This window comes from Diadema antillarum, unplaced genomic scaffold, assembly GCF_040938485.1.
Source record: "Diadema antillarum isolate AM-2024a unplaced genomic scaffold, OU_Dant_1.0 seq00001284_RagTag, whole genome shotgun sequence".
Lineage (NCBI taxonomy): Eukaryota > Metazoa > Echinodermata > Echinoidea > Diadematoida > Diadematidae > Diadema > Diadema antillarum.
Window position 1 is genome coordinate 46,374 of NW_027272063.1, and position 20,638 is coordinate 67,011.

General features: G+C 41.6%; 1 protein-coding gene across 1 annotated transcript in view; it reads right to left on the reverse strand.

Moving 5' to 3' along the window:
• Window positions 1-10,975: 10,975 nt before the first annotated feature.
• Window positions 10,976-20,638, reverse strand: part of LOC139707921 (ankyrin repeat domain-containing protein 17-like) — a 46,501-nt gene continuing 36,838 nt past the window's right edge. Inside the window, exons 24-34 of the mRNA XM_071619915.1 lie at window positions 20,459-20,621; window positions 19,228-19,601; window positions 18,413-18,627; window positions 18,261-18,263; window positions 17,748-17,912; window positions 16,681-16,827; window positions 15,946-16,183; window positions 13,596-15,003; window positions 12,929-13,068; window positions 12,223-12,375; window positions 10,976-11,371 (exon numbers count right to left, since the gene is read on the reverse strand). Coding sequence (XP_071476016.1) covers window positions 11,339-11,371; window positions 12,223-12,375; window positions 12,929-13,068; window positions 13,596-15,003; window positions 15,946-16,183; window positions 16,681-16,827; window positions 17,748-17,912; window positions 18,261-18,263; window positions 18,413-18,627; window positions 19,228-19,601; window positions 20,459-20,621 — 3,039 coding nt within the window. The 3' untranslated portion in view covers window positions 10,976-11,338. The remainder of the gene's footprint in view (window positions 11,372-12,222; window positions 12,376-12,928; window positions 13,069-13,595; window positions 15,004-15,945; window positions 16,184-16,680; window positions 16,828-17,747; window positions 17,913-18,260; window positions 18,264-18,412; window positions 18,628-19,227; window positions 19,602-20,458; window positions 20,622-20,638) is intronic.

Here is a 20,638-nt window from a genome sequence, read left to right on the forward strand (position 1 = left end):
GTGGCACGCCACGATATCCCCACTCAGAAAGCAAGAGAGAGAGCCTGACACTATGCAAAAGAAAAATGGCAAAACTTTAGTGGGCATCATCTCACGGATTTGTACCGACACAGTCGATTTCAAACACTGGCAATTCTTGGGCGGGAAAGTGCATTGTGAACACTCTCTGCAAAGTTTGTTGTGAAAGCACAGTTACGACCACAATCACTCACTCTTTTATTATTTTTTTTGTGGATTTGTTTCACGATAAGCCATGCTGATTGGGGTTGAGCCGCAAAGTGCAGCAATTTTCATGTGCGAGACAGTCTACTTAGATCTGCGTTTGCCATGCCTGTTTTGCTTCAGTGTTACCATGGTACAAAGTTTCCCCTGACACTTGACTGATTACTCTATTTCATACATTGTAGGGACCCCGCTCCGTCAGCACAGACCTGTGAGGGGAATTGAGATTTGCAATCATGTACATGAATTTTTTGATGAAATTATAACTTTTGTTCATACTTTTGTTTATATGACATTAGTGAGAAAATATGTGTTTTATGTTGTAAGAAATATATTCTATGTTAGATTTTGATGTTTTTTCTTAGCATATATTTTTAAAGAACTGTCGTGTACTGATCTGAAATTTTTTTTTAGTTCAAGCATTCTGTTTGCCTGTGTTGGTCACGGGGTCATGGGAGGTCAGGGGCAACCAAGCTGGAGTGAATTGCATTTTTTTTTTTCAACCCATTGAGGACAAGCTGATTTTGCTCTATATAACACGTTTCCCACAGACATCTGCCGGAGTATACTTGGGACTAGTCTTCAAAGGGTTAAAGAGAAGCAGTGACAATAAAGGATGTTATGCAAAGGAATGTGATGTACTTAAGAAACATCTTGGTTAAAGCTACTGCTAAACTTTTATGATGTTAATTTTTTTTTTTTTTTTCCCTCTTCACAGCTCTCAAGTGTTTCTCAGTCGATGTAAACACACTTTGATATAATACAGGATGCACTTTACAACTCTGTTTGGGTGGTTGTAGAAACTTTCCCCCTCCCATTTTGCAAAGTGGTCACCACAATCGCTTTTCCAGACCAGGAGCAATGCCATGGGAACTCCCTTAATTGCTTTGCAGATAGAGTTTGATTAAAAAAATTTTTTTCAGATAAAATTTGAATTTTTCCCAAAATGTCAAGAGACTTGTGTCTGTATTTGGCACACATCTGCTTTCACTGGGCTCCCAAAATATACCGGTTAGTCTGGATGTGGTCCTAAAAGAATAAAAGATAAACAAACAAACAAACAAAAAGCAAATAAACACAAATTTACGATGGAGAGAGAGAATGCAAGGAAAGTAAAATGATTTCTATATTGTCTCTGACTCATCCATACCCATAAGAGATTTTTTGATCCCATACACACTTCAGAACTTACTTGACAACTGTCAATTAGTATGGTACATTGTAGTTGGCTTTTCAAGAAGAGATTGACTCCCATATCGCATGGTGGACATGTCCTGGAATTCAAAACAAAGTGAGATATCTCCCTAATCTGACATATAAAGGCAAGTAGGAAATATTTGAAAGAGGTCAAATGAAGATAGAAGAATCCCCCTCCCCCTCCTAAAAAGAAAGATCCTGTACGATTACACACTACCCCCTTTTTGCATCCCAACTTGGTATCAATCATGTTCAAAGTGATGATATCCAAGCTTTGTGGAAAGGATCATTCAATTGCAGTAACAAAGAAAGGCAGGAAAGAAATGAGATTCTTTAGGAGTCATTTGTTTTATGAAAAAGAAAAAAAAATGGTGTGTACAGGTGCTTTTATAAACACATGAAGCTAATGATTAGGCATGGTGACAAAAGTGTTGCCTTGATCACATAAATCATTGGCATTTTTTGGTGTTTTATCACACATTGAACACTCATGTTCCAAAGTATAGGTGTTTAGAATACTGCTTAGACAACTCTAGAAATTTTTCTGTGGAGTACCTTCCTGACGTAGGGACAACAAGCAAAGACACAAGGAAGTGTTGCCAATGTTAAGTGTGTCATTACAATCTTTCCACAATGCACTGGGCATTGCAGACAGGTAGGTGGCTAGAGATACTGATGGAGTTTATTAAGCTGTACTGAGCAGGTGCTATGGGCAGGTATGCAACATAATGGCCAAAGTGTGGCTTCAAGGATTAGGCTAGGTGGAAAACATTTTCTTTGCATGGTGGACAGAGAAAATTAGGATCAATGAACAAGCATTGTCATGGAGAAAAGCAAAACAATATCCAAAAGTGATGAGCAGATTTGCAAAGGGGGTATTTGGTAGAGTGTTTAACGGCAGATGACTGAGCAGACAGTTATTTTCCGAAGCATTTTTGGTTTGATGGACACATTTTCAAAAGTTTTTTTTTAGATTCTAGTGTTGATGTATGTGAGCTGTTGGATACCCTTGGTCCCTTCACAATGTTTAGTTGTTTTAGAACAGGGTTTGTTTGTTCTTTTTAATATGGACTTCTTTGTAGTCTTTACCACACTTAAAGGCATCACGGACCAAAGTGAAACAAGTTTTCTGTCATTTGATGGGAGGTGCTAATTCTAAGTGATTGGTCAGTCTCTGTGATGTGAGAAGATGCCAATGTCGTACATTCCATCTAGAGGACTGAGCACGCTTGGAAAGAAGTCCGGAACAATTAGATTAGGGCATAGTCTTGTCACGCAGACCTCGAGGTGTCTGCAAGGCTGCAGTGTTACAGGCAACAAATAATGATGGCTGAATTCTTCTTAGTACTACCCTAGATGAGTGCTTGTGACTGGATTTACGTATGCATCCTGGACTTTTTTTAATGTGACACAACTTCGAAGCGGTAAAAAAAAAACACAATTTTGTAAAGAACACAAGATGCTGCATATTACTGTGATTGGGTGATAACTAACTCAAACCATGACAAATGTACTACTCTACTTCTTCAGTACAATTGGTGTATTTTGTATTGATGAAGTGTTGTTGGTAAGATATTAATTGTTGAGGAAGTAAGATATGTCCAGACAGTCTCTGATGTAAGATAGTGTGCACTGCGTGTTCCTAGAAGCTATTTTTGTATTTCTGCCACTCGATTCAACTCGCGTACCGTCGCGAAATACGCAACGATCATGTAGACGTAATTTATGCATTGAAGTTTGTTGGAAAACGGGAGATAGTACTATATAATCAAGCATTGATTGATGACAGGAAGAGCCACTCTCATCTCTGAAACATTGTTTAGCAAATTAAATCATGTTAATGAGGTACAGCTAGCATCTCCGAAACATTGTTTAGCAAATTAAATCATGTTAATGAGGTACGGCTAGGTAGTATGTCAGCTTTAAGATTTAAGTTTGCAGAGAAAGTCAAGGCTCCCTACTGATGGAGACATCCTTTTTGAGTTTATGCACATTACAATAATTCATTTGCAAATATGATTTTAAATTTCATACATGTACATCTCCTTCCTACATTTGTGTGACCTGCATTCTTTCCCTAAAGATTTTTATTTTCCTGATATTTTTCCCTTCTTTTCATACACCTTCCTATAGACATTTTTTTTTCTCAGTTTCTCAACAAGCAAAGGAAAATTCTTGTCTATTTGTGATGTACCGGTATGCAAGATGTCATATTTAGAGCATAAGACGGACCACTCCAGTGAAGGGTGTTTTCTGGGGATTGGAAGGGATTAAAAAGGGAAGGGGATTAAGATTAGAATGGTGCAAATGATGATGCATTTAAGCTTCCAAGGGATGTCCACCGGCACTGGCAAAAGTTATGCAGCACTTTGTTCAGGGTGCCCCTTGATATGTCATCACTGTCAATGGCATTAGCTGTTTGACCTCGTAACATAATCAGATCATGTTTTGTTGTTGACTGTATGTGATTTTTAAAGAATATTTTCTTTTTTTCTTTTTTTGGCGTGTGTTTTGTATCATATAAGAATCTTCTGAAGAAATGTTCTCTTTAGAGATGTCACCTATTTGAAAGTGTACAAAATCTTGTAGTTGCATAAGAACTGTTTAAAAAATGGAATGATGTTGTGAACGAAAAAAAAAAATCAACACACTGGGCAGAATCAAAATGTTTATATTAGTGCATTTGTGAAATAAACATCTTTTTCAAGAACATTTATACATGATTCGTTGCATCACTTTGTCTGTTAAGACCTGTTGGTCCTCTTGTGTTTGATAGAGATGGTTGTGAAGACTCGGTGCTTGAGTTAAAGGACAAGTTCACCTTCATAAACATAAGGATTGAGAAAATGCAACAATATTAGTAGAACACATCAGTGAAAGTTTGAAGAAAATTGGACAATCGATGCAAAAGTTATGAATTTTTTTAATTTTTGTGTTGGAACCGCTGGATGAGGAGACTACTACAGCTTGTGAGTCATATACGTACAACAGTATAAAGAAAATGTAAAAGAAAATTCAACACATTTTCACTTTTTTCGCATAATAAGAGAGCACTTGACTTACCTCTTTCTAAAGGCAGGGGGAATAATATTACCCATAACATTTGTCGGTAACGAGTCAGGGGAATGTGTACTTTTTTCAAAAGATGGAATTTTGTGAAATTCTCTTTATATTTTCCTTATATTGTTGTACGCATGTGACATCTAAGTTATTCATACACTGCAGTAGTCTTCTCATCCAGCGGGTACTGCACAAAAACTTCAAAAATTCATAACTTTTGAACGGATTGTCTGATTTTCCTCAAACTTTCAATGATGTGTTCTACTAATATTGCTACATTCTCTCAATCCTTATGTTTATGAAGGTGAACTTGTCCTTTAAATACTGTATGTGGATATTGCAGGAAAGATTTTCCCATGTAGTGTGCTACCCCACATCCTGGGGAAAAAACAGAAGGCATTTTGTGGAAGTGGATGGATCATCTTGTCTGTGTGGAGCACAGGCAAAGGTTGATCCAGACTGCTTTTTATATATTTGTTTAATGTATGAACTTGGATGAATTTTAGAATCACACATTAAGAACTTAGTAGTATGGGATTCCCTTCCAGCCATGTCTACCTGCTTACTAAGTCCCGACAAATGTGCCATTATTTCAAGTTGCAGTGTATCGAGGCTGACGTGAAGCTCGATTTTTCGCTGACATGTAGCCCAATTTTTCAGCTTAAACACTGAGGAACAAAAAATTACAAGGTATTCAAGCAAAGTCGGATGAAAAGACAAAAAGATAACTTCACTAATGTTAGTATTTGGCCAAAGTATTGAACATGCAGGAGTGGAATGCATGCATATACAAGATTTGTATGTATGCTTGTGTGTGTACCAAGGTATGTGTGTGTGTGTGTGTGTGTGTGTGTGTGCGTGTGTGTGTGTGCGTGCGTGTGTGTGTGTGTATGTGTGTGTGTGTATGTGTGTGTGTGTATTTGAAGGACATATCATCTGAAAGGTGATAAAAGGCTAAACATATCAATTCTTTGATCACAGTATTTTCCATTTTCTCTTGAGCTTAGTACTATCTAATTATATATCATTTTCTTTACACAAAATTGAACTTAAAGGAAGTCCATATGTGACCAAGCATGCTGGGACTAGGCATTGAAACCCAGTAGGTCGACTTAAATCACATTGTAGCAACCTATGTACTTCAAGGAATACAAAGTTTTGAAGTCCAGCACATTTTTAGACTTTGAATTGTTGACAAGAGGTACTGAGGATACAATATGCAAGAATTTCAATTTTGAAGCTATTTTGAGCTATATACAAGATGTGTAAGAACAATGATGATGATGATGATGATGATGATGATGATGATGATCCATCTGAAATGTTACACAGGGAGTTTTTCAGTCTTGAACAAGGTCCAGGGATGCAATACAAGCTCACTCCCCTTCCTGATCCCCCTAAGGTTGTCACTTTTACAAAATCATTACTGGCATAGTGCAGCTTTTGTGTCTCGCAGTAACATACTGTAAGTGCCTTCCTCAAATTGAATTTGGTATCACAAATGATTGGTGGGCTTTTTTCTGCATTGCGCAGAATGTGATGTACTTATTGCCATTTTGCCATTATAATATGGTGTCTGCTACCATTCATCCACAAAGATATGTTCAGGAAACTAGCAGCCTATGGGCAGACACAACAAAGTGTTCCAATATAAACATAGTGTATATGTATATAATCATGTATATATACATTGTATATTGGAACTGCCTTATAACAAGTTTGGATATACCTGTAGCGAGATATCTGATACTTGTATAATGATGAAATTTTAGAGGTTCTAAGCAGCTGATTATAATGAGGATCCCCTGAACATACAATATACGTACCTACATATTAAGTAGATAAGGCAACTCCCATTAAAATGAAGTCCTCGGGACGGTCATTTTCTTTTGTAATAACAACATTTTGTTACAGCCGAAAAATAAGGCAGAGACTCCAACTCTCCCGCTTTCCACGGGAGATCTCCCGCCGAAAGCCTACTTTTGCAAAATCTCCTGTTCTCCCGCTTGAGATTTAATTTCTCCCGCCCTGGCTCAGTGTCTCCCGTTTGAAATGATTTCTTACTTTTTGTCTTCGTATGTTGAAAAATAAGCCTTAGATAGCACGAGAGAGCATCAAGAACCCTAATTATTAGAGCTGGACCCTACTTATTAGAGCTGGACCCCGGCCGCAAGGAACTTTGCGCTCGTGATATGCGCTTCGCGCACATCAAGTTGGAGTCTCCCGTTTGCTAGGGGTTTCAGGCGGGAGAATCTCCAGATCAGAAGGTGCTTAGGGTTGGAGTCTCTGATAAGGTATATTATGATTTATATAGATCACAGTTTTGGCACCAGATATTTTTACTTTGTTGTACAAGTAAAGAGAATTTCATTATAATTGTGTTTGTTATACTGTGAGTGCATTGTACATGAGCATCATCACTGTTGTGTGTGTGTAGATTCTGAATTCCCTATTTGTATGTACTGTATTGCACTACAGTTGTTTTTTCTTACGATGATGGGAATTGGGTGCAATAGTTAGTAAACAGAAGTTGCGTGTTGCATCTTGAATGATATACAGGAAGTTCAAGCTGTGTTACTCAGGACCAAGGACAAGGGTTATATTAGGCAGAGTTAAGTCGTGACTAGAAAGGCAGTACAAAAAGAAAGTGATAGCTAACCTTTTGCACTTCATAGCAAATGCCTGCATTATTTCTGTTGCAGCCATCACAAAAAATTATGTTCTATGACATATACTCAGACTGAGAATAACAAACCAATGCACAGATGAAATACGTCAGTAATTTCGTGTTTTAATGGGTAGAACACTTGTTTAGCATGAGTTTAAAGTTTGACACAGTTTGAACAGTATTTTAATTTTTTTCTTTGTCTTTTGCCAGTCTGTATTTTCGTTTTGTTTTTTATTCCTCTCAATTGACACAATGCAACGTCTTGTAGGTTGCACATTTCAACATCAAACATCAAGGAAAGTTCGGTTTCTCGCTGAGCCAAATTTCTCTACTCTCCAATCAATGCAGCGGTAGCCAACCAACATCACAACGTTCTCAATCGCTAAATAGAGCTTCCAGGTATACATACAGAAGCAACAAAAGAAAATACTGATTTAAATTATGAAAATAAAGCAGAAACCGGGTAGAGGCGAGTATGGGGATCAACTTGATTGTTCTACTACAAAAAACAAAACAGAAAAAATGAATAGCAATTGGTGGTTTTTTTTTTTGTTTGACTACTTTAAAGGTATAATCATATGGTAAAAATTACAATTGTAAATACTCCTAGTACATGGATAATAATGATAGGAGTGCGAGCAACATGCAGAGACTTTTATTCAGATTCAGTTTCTACTGAAAGAAAAAATTTAAACCTCACACCCACAAAAATCCCTACCACACCTATTTCTCCCGGAGAGACCGTATCACAGTTCTACACAAGGAACCTTGCTCATCTCCTCGTACGTCTAGTCCCTGCGAGGGGGTAAAGCGAGTCGGAGGGCCGCGGACGGACCGATCCACCACTATCAGTCCATCTTGGCTGGGATTCGAAACCCCCGCCCGATGGCGCCCCAGCTCGGACCCACGTCACAGCTTGCGGGATCCTCTTTAATAATCCCACTTTAAACAGCAACCATCATCATCTACACACTTCCAATATGCCACTGGTCTTGGGAGACTAAAGCCACCACACCCTAGCCTCCCAGCTCCAAGATCACTGCAGAATATCTAAAACTGAGTGTGCTACACCACGGCATCAATAATCAACAATCTACTGCTGTTGTTTGTGATTTCAATATCTTGCAATATTTTTCTCTCTCTTTAGAAAAAGAGATACGTGTCCATTAACATTGACAGATACAACAAAAGGTGGATCTTGTCCACTTTTTCGATAAGGGGTGTTACGTAACGGTGAACATAGAGGGCTAACATGAATATTCTATTCCACCATCACACAAAACACCTTCCACCTACATATATCTTGGTCAAAGTCGGCAGAGCTATATAATGAGCCAGTTTGTCATAGGTAGAGAGGAGTAAGTCAAATCAATCTTATCTACTCAATGTTGGTGTGTGTGTTTTCTTCTCTCCTCACCATACAATCAGACACACTGCTCTACATAAAATGGACATTTCGGTTACTCTCAAGTATAACTCAACAACTTTTGCGGGGCACTTGCTAAATGTCATCGGCGTGCCTGAAATACGAACATCAATCTCTTTTTGTAACTTTTTTATTTCTTCGCTTTCCTGTGCTTAAACAACGAGCACTGAAGATAACTGCTAACACACAGTTTCGAGTCACAAAAAATACCACTGAACAAATCACATAGTCGATGTCTGAGTGATTTCACTATAAGTCTACTGAATCGGCACAAAATCCTGCAGAATGGAGCTATCATATGTCGACTTGTGCGCCCTCTTCCATACATCTTGGATCGACGGCTTACACTGTGTTCATACACAGATCTTACATATATCAAATAAATTAAGGACAGGAAAAAACAAACTTCACATAATAAACTTTGAGGAGGTCCGAACTAGTGTACACAGCCATTCAATTGCCTCACTAGATTTGGCCATCTACTCTCATACAAGAGTGATACTGTAACTATCTCACACATATGATTTATGGTGAAAATGAAACAATAAAAGGCAATGGGGAGTATGGTGCAAATACAATTCAACATCACAAAAAAAAAAAACATACATGGATGGAGGTACTTCTTCAAATGAACCAATTATCTCCTAGTAGCATACACAGCCAAGGGTGCATCATAAGGTGCATTCAAGGAACAATTTTAAAGAGGACATGTGCTATTGATAACAAAAAATATAAAGCCTACACTTCCCAATGTCCCCTTCTTGTGCTTAAAACATGTGACTTTCAAACAAAGACAGTTTCGTGGTCAAATTAAGAAAGGGGAAATTCCACAATCTGCAACTGATGGGCATAGATTTGGCTAAAAATAGCAATCAGGCGTACTTGACTGGCCGCACTACCCCCCCCCCCCCCCACCGAATTCCTTTCACACAACACACACAAAGTCACAATTACATCTAGATTTCTAGATTTGAGGAATAGGGCACCAGTCCATTGCAAACACGTAGAGGGCGTGAGAGGGACAAGATATACGAGTGTGCAAGCAAAAGTGGAATTATCTTTGGACATAAAACTAGCAGATTTATCATCAGGTGCAAGTGAGAGGGTCCCCGTGCCAAGTGACACTATCCCAGTTGAAGGCATGGGGCAAGGTATCTCCCCTAAAGATTTCTTGTCTGTGCTGAAGGCCAGCGCTGACATGTTTGAAAGAATCTGGCGGTCCAACGGAGACAGATGGCAGGGCCATCAGAGCTGTCTATACAGCACAGACAAGGTCAAGTTAAGGCAGGGATAAAACCAGGCTTTAGGAAGGGGAAAAAAAACCCAAACAAGCACACACTTTACCTCAATGGTCATGCCTGGCTGTGTCTGACAAGTACCTGCATTTTACGTAGTGGGCCATTATAGTTTTTTTGCACATTTGTAAGGGAAGAACTTTGCATGCATGCAGAGGTACAATTCCACTCTACGGTTTCTCCGTGGTCTTGATCAATGTTAGTGGTGAAAACACCTCATATGCGTGATTTCTTTTGGGTCGCTGTTCTAAAGAACAACAGCATCGTGTGCTTTGTGGAGTTCAGTCATGCCAGAAACAAGAATAAAGTAACTTGTTGTTTTGGAATTATCACATGCAACATAGATTGCATGATTTCCTTTCAATCAATTTCTGTCAGCCAAATTTTTCACTTAGGGTTATGTCCTTTCAAAAATCTAAAACAACATCTGTTTGAGAAAAGAAAAGTTTGGCTTTTGTCCAAAATACTTCTGGAGCACAAACACAAAAAAAAAACACACGAAAACTATGCCAAAGTTGCTTTGCACTGAGACCTTTTGACTTTGCTTTCGAAAGCGACATGAACTGCGTGAACTTTTTGCTTTTTAAGCACAGCATCCTATAGTCTACTGTATGGTGTTTTGGCGGATTGCCGGATCGAAGCAAGAGATCGGCTGTGGGTATTGTTCTGCACACTGTCAAATCAGAGCCTATCACATAAGTATTTCTGTCACACATAACTGCCACATAACTAAAAGCACGATGCATGAGACTCCACTGTCTTCTTGGTGCTCTTACTATTGATACGATAGAATGCTAGCCCAGAGCACAGAGTCCTTGCTTACACTTATTCACCCTTGAGTGCTCAATTGGCGTCAAAAACGAACAGGTTTATGGAGTTAATGCAGCAATCAGCAGACAGTAGCTCCTCTACTCACATACACCAGCATAACCCGATAGTAAAACAACCTTTGGGTCAGCTAATTCCTCATCACAGCATAGTAGCAAACACAGCTATAATATAGCAGCACAGAAATCCCTCTGTCCATATACATGGTAAAAATCCCACTCACTCCCCCGTCCCCATCTCATCCTATTGATACCCCCCCCCCCCCTTTCCCCACCACACACCACAAGAGCACTATGACTAAAACCAGAAGATTTTCATTTGAGTTTGCTATGTCTGATTTGCTTTTTTTTTTCCCCATAAAAAGAGCACATACAAAAGCTTTGGCTGCGAGACAGCCGTTATGCACTACACAGACAGCTAGTTGAAGTATGCCGCATTTAAACTGCTTGCCATGTCCAACATAAACCGGGCTCGGTACGTAGAAGATACACAGTATAATATATATTTGTGAATGGCAGCCGTAGTATGATGTCCCTCTGCTCGCCTAAGAAATCGGGATGGTCTGTCTGGTAGGGTGCCCTCTTTGACAGAAGCTGGCTGGCCTTGTGTCCCGTTGGAGACTTAGCTGGTCAGGCAGGGGGCCTACATGGATGACTGATTCCACATCCTCCAAGTCTGCAGTGACGAGGACGACAGGTATGAAGTGATACCAGAGGAAGGTCGGCAGGGGTAGGCAGACACGGAAGAGTGGAGGGTGAATCAGAGCAGGAAAGAGAAAGAAAAGCTGATTGATAGACTCTGTGACATACTGATGAAAAAGCTCTGCAAATTGTCACAAAACTTACTTCCCCACAGATGTGATCAATTTTCACTTTCCACAGGTCGCCTAGTGGAAGACATAGAAGTGTTTTCATGAAATTACCTTGTGACAGACTTAGCAGAACCGCAGTCTTTCCTTCCTGCCAATTTAGACTGGGCATCACAATATCATAAAGTTTCAAGAATAAGTACTTTTTGAAGATGCTGGCCATTATAAGACAAAATGTGTAATGTTTACAGCAGGGCATGAATTTCCTAAGCAAAACGTGATGTGCAACAAGAACTCTTGAAAGGGAAGTCAACACAATTGTAATCATGCTGAAGTTTATTCATATTAATGAAATTCTTGCATCGAGTTGATGGGCGTACATACTTGGGCTGGATTTGAACCAACGACCTCCTGATCACCAGACGGGAGTCTTATAGAGGCTTGTCCAGTGAGCATGCCCATGATTTTTGTTTTTGTTGTTGTTGTTGTTATGGCTACAACTATAACACTGATAAATTCCATGCCTTTTTTACATCAATGTAGGACAATTTGTCAGTTAGTTGCTATAATGCTAAAGTTCAATGCACGAGTTTTGTTTTTAAAACAATCCCACAAACATACAACTAGAAGATACAATGCACAATCAATACCTATCAATACAATCAAACTCTCAACATGCTCTTCAGTTCTAATGGAAGGAATGGACTGAAGGGTTCACCTGGTTGCTGTCCATGACATCCGTGGTACCCCAGAGCCCGTTGCTGATCCCGATGGGGGGCGTGCCCTGGTAGAGACCCTGGTGATTGGGTGGAGTCATGGAGCTGGGTAGGCCCTGCTGCTCACCTATCTCCCCTCGGTGGAAGGGTGTGACCTACCGCACCCAAATAATACACCATAAATCACAGATGCCAATCTCGTCTACCCCATTGCACTTTACTATCCTCACTGAGGGTCTTGCAAGCAAACAACACCACAGCATAATCTACTACTGATCTGATAACCTAATACTACCAGTGCAGTTGGAATCTAATAATAAAAAGTCACACATACAAGAATGCACTATGGAGATACTGGGGGACACAAGTTGGCAAACATCATTGTAGGAGCAAAGAATTCTTCAATTGTCCTGCTTCACTTTTTAATGATCTTGTGCAAAAATCAATTATAAAAAAGAGAAAATCATTACCACTCGATAACAAAATCAAAAAGAATTTAGCGCCACAGGTACGTGACTCACCAGTTTACCAGATTAAAATACTCTAAATCAGTAACTACAGGAGTTAATTTCTACCCTCTTGCTCAACGTTATGAAAAGGAAACCAACAAAACAAACACACCAAAATCTCATAGCACGAAGTTTGGGCTTCACACATCACAAAATCTAAGGTATTTGCTACAATCCATAATGTATAATCAGTTCTTACCATGGGTTGTCCGTGGTAGCTCTCGGGTCTTCCAATGGGTCTCTCCTGGTAGGTTCGCAGCATCGGAGCGGCTTGGTTGCTCACTGCCATGTCGTCCATCGAGGGAGCCGAGTTCATCCAGCTGGAACCACTCTCGCCCACTGCAGAGTCGCACAGCAAATAAATGTTACAGCGTGAATCAACAAGAAGAAAATTGAACAAATGCACAGCACAAATTGGCACGTGATTTTCAGACATATCAGCCAGACATGGTAATACTAACTGTGATACCAGGGCTGACAAGCTATTATGAAGCAAACATCCCAGCATATGGCAAAAGAATAAAATCCTATTGCTTGAATGTTGTTCAGAGGTGGAGGCACGTTGTTTAAAAATGGGCGAGGAAGGTGCAGCATGTCATGATATCAATGACATAAATTTATCATGATCTCTCTCATACAGAGCTTCTTTTCATGGGCATCATTTAAGAGTGAACTATGACTTTTCTCACTGGTCATTATTTTTTCAGCCATTTGCACTTTTCCTGCATCAGAAAGTAATCAGAGGCCACCATTCTGAAGAGTAAGGTACACAATACACACTGAATAATTAAGATACAACTAATTCTAGACATTAAACTTGACCTAATATTCATATATGCAAGTTCATGTGAAAAGCTTATGCTTACCTCCTTGGTAAGCCCAGATGCTGCTCGCAGTGGTGACAATGGGTATGTCACTGTATCCCACTGGAGTCCGTCGCAGGTTTTGCAGGTTTCTCTCTGTCCCAATGGGGCGCAGCGCCTTCCGGTCTTGACTAGCCATGGCGTTACTGGGACTAGTGGTGCCAGACTGGGGAGAGGTGCCCGGAGAGATGGGGGAAGCATTAGCTGCAGGAGGGGTAGGGGAGGGTGCTGGCTGGGCAGGTATAGGAGAGAAATGGGACAGATTGGTGTGGCCGTGGGACAAGGGTGCGGACACAGGATCCGGTCGTTCGATGGGGTGAGGATGGGGGTGTTGGTGGGAGAGAGGGTGGGGGTGATGGTGGGGCTGGGAGTGCTGGTGAGGGTTTGAGTGGCTGTGGGAATGGGACAGAGGCTGTTGCTGACTGTGGTGCATGAAGTGGGTCTGCTGCATTGGGTTGAGGATGCCAGGGTTGGCCTGCAGGGCGTTTGTGGTGCTCAGCAGCCCCGTCTCCGCTCCGACTGGCATGGAGCCAGTGGAGAGTCTCTTGTAGCCCGGTGCCTTGGCCTCTTGAGCTGCAGAAAAGCCTGGCTCTGGAACTGTACCATCTTCCTTCAAGGATCCTTGCTCGTGCAGGCTCCAGGGGAAGTGATCGCACTGAGCTGGCATGTGAGGGATGAAGTTGAATCCTCCCACTGAAGCCGTAGAGACCGGTGCGCTGCGATTTCCTTCCGGTTGCTGAGGGAGCACTCCAGATCCAACCTGCTCAGCTGCCATCTGACTCTGAGATCCCATCATCATGGACGACATGTGTATCAGCCCAGGCCGACCCTCCGAAATCTTTGCAGCAAAGGACGCACTGCCATTGGACTGTGCCGAGACCGGATTGGGCATGTTGGTGTTGATGGACGGAGCGCTGCTGGCAAGCGTCGTCCCTGAGCCTCCTGCGGTGGCACTCTGCATGGGCATGCTGGCTGTCACGGTGGTGGTTATGGCCTTGCCAGCTGGCTGGGTGAACAGCTGTCGGGCCACTCCGCTCCTGGGGGACTTTGCCGAAGCCTGCTGGGCTGGACTCCCACCACTAGCTGAGACATTGATGGTGGGGCCTCGGCTGGGAGGTTGCTGGGTCTGGTCAGCTGGCCTGCTGACAGCAGCAGCTGCCGGACCTGGCTGTCGGATGGCGGGATTGCGACCCCACTGCTGGGCCAGTGCTGCTATCTGCTGCTGCTGCTGCTGCTGTTGTTGCTGCTGTTGCTGTTGTGGTTGCTTCATATACCGGGTAGGGCGCTGTGCCCCTGTGAAGGGGGAGATGGGAGGGGCACTGTGGCTCTGGGTTAGCTGCTGATGGCTGCTTGGAGGATGGATGCTCTGCTTACTAGCTTGTTGGAAAACGGCAGTACTAGACTGAGTGTTCTGGAAGAACAATGTGAATCCAAAACCAGAATCATCAACATGTGTTACATGAGTGTCACTATTATGTTTTTGTTGTTGGTCTTTTCGTTGTTGTTGTTCTTTTTTTAGATCTTGTTCAGCTAGGCTTTGTGTCAACACTTCAGAATGCAAATTGAGTTACCAATTCAGAGGAGCCAGACCCACTGGAGCCCCTTCAAATTCATGCAGATTCTACCTTCTCAAAATGAAGCAAAAAGATGGCTGATAATGTTGACCCACAGAGGGTAAGCCTACCTTTCCATGTGAGTAAATTTCATTATCTTCCAAGTATTTTGTCTTGAAAACTTGTTTGTTGAATACTTATATATGCACATTCATTCATTTTGACATCATAACCAGGCAAAATATTCTCACAGGGTATTTATCACTATGAATTCAGGCCCCGTTGACTGGAAATGCTGGTAACTTATGTGACAAGAACGTATGTCGCAAGCAATGTAAATATATGCACGTCAAGTCACACAAATTAAACAATATATTGATGCAGTCAATATCATTTTTTACTTCTTGTCCACATTATAACACATTTCCATCCATTTCTTTCAAAAACAATAAAGGCACAACTACACTGTACAACAGAATATGCAAATCATGACATGTGAGCTACTGATATACACCACATACCCCCATTTTTTTTTTTTTTTTTTGAGGGGGGGGGGGGGGGGTGGAAGAAGGAGTATGACTTTGATCCAATCCATTCTTTTGACGAATATGTGACCTTAATCCAGGGATTGGGGATTTTTTTTTCTCTCTTTTTTTTTATGTGACAATGTTCAATTTTTTTCAATTGGCAATTGGACAATTTTTTTTTTTCAAAGTGTCCAACAACATGAACTGATAAATGTATACTTTGTATCATGTTTCATTTTTTGTTATGAACTGCCATTTCCCTGCTGAGTGTACCTTTGGTGCCTGTTTTGACGCCATGCTCGCTGCCTGCGCCATGCTCTTGGCGGCGTGGGCAGCCGACAGAGGCTGGGAGTGTACAGAGGTACTGATGGTGGCGAAGGCCACCGTGGCCGAGTTGGGTGGTGCCGAGGACTTCTTGATTTTCGCCACCAGCTCTCCGAGGTCCTTGTCGGGGTCCTTGATCAGGGCACTGATGAGTTGGTGGGCCTGCCTTGTAGCATCAGCAGATCCCCTGGAATACCAGCAGAATGGGTGAGCACTTCTGTTAGGGTGTCTCTTTTCTTGGTGCAAAGGTTAATTGGCCTTAACAAAAAAATAATGCGCACCTTTACGGGTGCAGGTCAGTAACGTGCATGGGGCCATCCCTCTAGGGAGCAGAATAGCTGCATATAATCTGGTACCTCGGTTGTTGTCAGGAATAATATCTCGGATAATCTGTGATAAATCTCAAAGCTTTCAATCAGAACAATGCTAGACATCTTTATCTCGGTAACTGAATCGATAGCATCTATTTCAGGAGGTCCTTGTGGCAAGGATTAAAATATTCACTTTGCATTCCATCTCCCACATGCACACATGACACACACTTTTCTGGCAGTTAATTTGACACAACCGTCCACACCATTGGCTCTTTCACCCTTCAGGACAGAGTCATGAACACTCAGAAGCGAGAAATCTCGCTGTTTTCTCAATGCAGCACCGACTGCCATCGGCTACTCCAGTACTCACTTGATGTTGATGGTGCGCTCATTGCCCTTATTCTGCCGATCCACGTCAATGTGGGCTCCCGTCGCGTCTCGAATGGCGTTGATGTTGCAGCCCCCTCGACCTATTAGTCTGCTGATGGCAGTCGCTGGCACAGTGACCTTCTTGGACCTACAGATAGGAAAAAAAGATATTTGTGCACTAAAACAATCACAAAAACCATCAATTTCGAAGCAACCAATCCTGCAGAAAGGTCTGACTTTCATCAGTTCACAAGAATCATATGTCTGATTGCATAATTAGGTTCTGCTTCACCCTTATCAGTGACCTACCTCATCTAAAAGAGGCATATGTCAATTTCACTCGTCTTGGAGTGTGGAGGACGAGATTTAATTTTGCGTACATGCTGATAAAGGTTACATCATAATCGGTTCATTATTGGCCCTACATCACATTGGGGTGTAAACATAACATTTACTTTCAATCAACATATTGTTAATTCTCACAAATACAATCTATTGACCATATAAAACTATTTCACATGGCAGTTCTTGGTCAGATCATGTTTCTTGTCCAGACACTGCAATGACACTACTCATGTTTAAAAGCAGCAGTAAAAGGGGAAAAGGAAAAATTATGGAACAAAATTTTCTCTCTGCCAAAGAGGATATTCTTTTACCAGTGATTGTTTGTGCCTATTAACATAATTGACATATTACTAAAAAAAAAAGATATGAATGGATTTTGATAAAACTTTCAGAATTGGTAGCATTGGGAACTGGTAAATAGTTTTTGAGTGGTGATTGGGATCTTGATAGGAATTCAGGAGGGTTTGTTTGTTTGTTTGTTTGTTTGTTTGTTTTTGAAGGACTATGTTCAACTGCTGATAACAGGTATTTTAAAGATTTTTGCATGCTATCAAATAAAATATGATAAAAATATGATACAATTTCACAGCACTAAGTATTCCTATTGCCTTGACAGAGGTTGTGCTCTGAGTGCTTTTAGATTAATTCTTTTATCTTTTTAGGGGGTTGGGTGGGATTGATCGAGGGAGATCAAAAGGGGCACAGTACAGCTGGGTAACTCACCTTCTGACAACCTCCTTCCAGCCATCTTCTCGCTTCTGGCCTCGTTTTGGGCTAGCAGCCGTGATGGACGACCCCTTCATTCCTGGACTGCCGCCATCGCCTCCAGGCCCGACAGATTTCTTGCTCCCATCCACGGCACTGCCACCGTGGAAGTCGTCATGTTTACTGGATACACACAAGACAATCATGATGATGATAAAATCTACGCAAATAATAGAAATGGTCGTACATCATCCGAGGTAAAACCTTGTCGAGACAATACACTTTGATATGCATGAAAACCCAACTGACCTGTAATACACAAATTTCTGTTCAGGAGTCGTATCTTGTTCAAGGCAAGTATGGGTTACATTGTAATTGAAGCAAGTTGAGAGTTACAAAAGTATTGGCTCACATTAACCTTTAGCTCACTAGAGCATGTGGCATTCCTGTTTAATCAAGCTCAGTAAATCAGAGAAGCATAAAATAATGTTCACACAAAGCTATATCTTAGCAAACAACAACAACATAAACGAACTACCCAAAAAACTATAAGTAGGGGAAAGGGCAAGTGGTGTTGTTGATACTTCATACTTGAGGTAAACGTTTTAATCCTCCAGCATCTTAATTAGCTAGAACAGCACGTAGGTGGATGGGAGATTCAAATCTCAGCTGTGCTGACTCACATGGTGTGGTTCTGCTGTTTCTCCTTCATGCTGCTGCGCTTCCTCTTCTTCTCCTCCCGGACCTTCTCCTCCTGCCGGCCCTCCTTGCCCCCCTCCTTGGCCTCCCCGTTGATGGTCAAGCGGTTCTTGCTGTTCTGCCGCTCCTCCTTGCTCGAGGTGGAGCCGCTCTTGGCCTGGTTGGCCTTGTTGTTGGCATTCACAGACGAAGAATTTGTCTGGACATTGGCACAAAAGAAGGGTTAAGATGACTTAAAAGAAAAAATGGCTTCTAACCGCACACTGAAAAGATTCAACCAAAAGATGTCTTTAAGAAGCAACAAAAATATCATATGTCTAGAAAAGAACAAGAAAAATTGACTAATATCTGAACAGGAATGAATCGTTAAGTGTTTTGTTCCCGACACCTACAGTTCATAGATATCTTACTAGGTACAACTGCTTCCACTCTTAGGCAAATGCAATGTTAGAATATGATCATTCTGTGAGATTCAGTTATTATCTCCTCTTTTAAAATCATGCTATTCTATTTGGCAAAGTACTCAATTTGAATAACAATTTGCAGTGACAACTTTTTGTTTCAAATCCTGGGGATGCATGAGAAATCATAAACGACGTTTCCCCAAAAGAAGACTACTTGCAGGTTATCAAATAATGCATGTGAAACAGTGGAGTACAACCCACTACCACTGCAGGTAGTGACTATTTGCATGATGCATGTGTCCAACGCATTTTTGAGAAAGAAGGTTATCACGTTATGAGGCTGATAGTGCCTTAAACAGTCAGGGGGTGAGGACGAGATATTATTGCTTCTTCACCTTGCTGCTGGGTGGTAGCTTGCTGCCAGTGTGGTTGCTGATGACGTTTGACGATGATGATGATGATGATGCCGAGGACTTGTGGGATGACTGGCCAGCGGTCGTCGCCACCACAGTGGTTGGCGTGGTGGTGGTGGTAGCTGTGGTGAGCGACGACAAGCTGCTGGTGGTGGCAGAGATGATGCTGCCCAGGTTGTTCTTATTCTTCTTGCTGACGGTGGTGGTGGTGGTGTTGGCCCCCTGGGACGACGCAGTTGTCATGACGTCCTTGGTGCGTACCTTGCCGATGGTTGTGGTGGTGGTGGCTGATGGGGGGTCTAGTGGTACAAGGTCTTCATCTGAATGGAAAAGAACGGAGTATGGTAATATTTCATCTGATGCGAGGCTTTCTGCGGCATTGTGTGACACACACTCGCATATCTAAAGCAGAAACGCTCCAAATAGTACTTATACAGGGTGATCCACAACTTAAAATCTGAGCAGGTTGCAAGCTCTGAATGTGAGAATATTGCAGAAATTGTATGTTTGTAGAGCGCACATCATGAGCGTGTGGCGTGCAATATCTCACAACTTATTTTCTGCTTTGGACTACCTTTCCTTGAGGATGAACATGTTGCAGCTGTAGGAACTCATATGTAATATAATGCCAGATTGTGTATTTGGTAATAAACATTAATTGTGAGCGCCTTGAGCACCTATGAGTGGATATATAGTGCATTATAAATGTTTACATTATTATCATTATGCTTAGGTATGATGTTCTGTCTCATGCTTTGGGCACAAAATTTCTGGTTTTACAGTACATGCTGCAGTTTTGTTTGGTTACCCTCATATTACTCACAAACCTTTCCTCAACACTCAGCATTTACTTCTGCATCATTTGTGAATTTCCAGCAAAACAATATAGGCATCCCCTGTGTTTAACTTTCTGCTCCGAATTCACACAGCTTATATTCAAGAGAAGTGAACATAACTAACTTACAGAGACCCATCCCCCTATAAAAAAGTAACAAGAATGGCAACATGTGTCTAAGATTGAAGGAAAAGTGAGTTTCTTCTGGGGAGAGGGGATGAACTAGTGATACACATTCTGCCAATGTAGACCATAGATTTTGGCAGAGAAGTCTACAATTAATGACAAAGTATACATTTGCTTTGTGAGTGAGGTCCCATTGGTGTGGGACCATGGGTGTGGTCCCAAGAGGGAAGAAAGAGGGGCGGGGTGGAGGGCAAGTCTTACAGGTGTCTCTTCCAATGCTGCTGTCATCCTCCTCTTCTTGGTCTGGCTCTGGGGAGCTGTTGTTGGGTCCTCCCTTCTGCTGCTTCTCCTTCCTCTTTTTCTTCTTCTTCTCCCGACGTTTGGCGGCCGCCGCTTTGCGACTCTCCTCCCGAGTCTTAGATGGAAAATGTG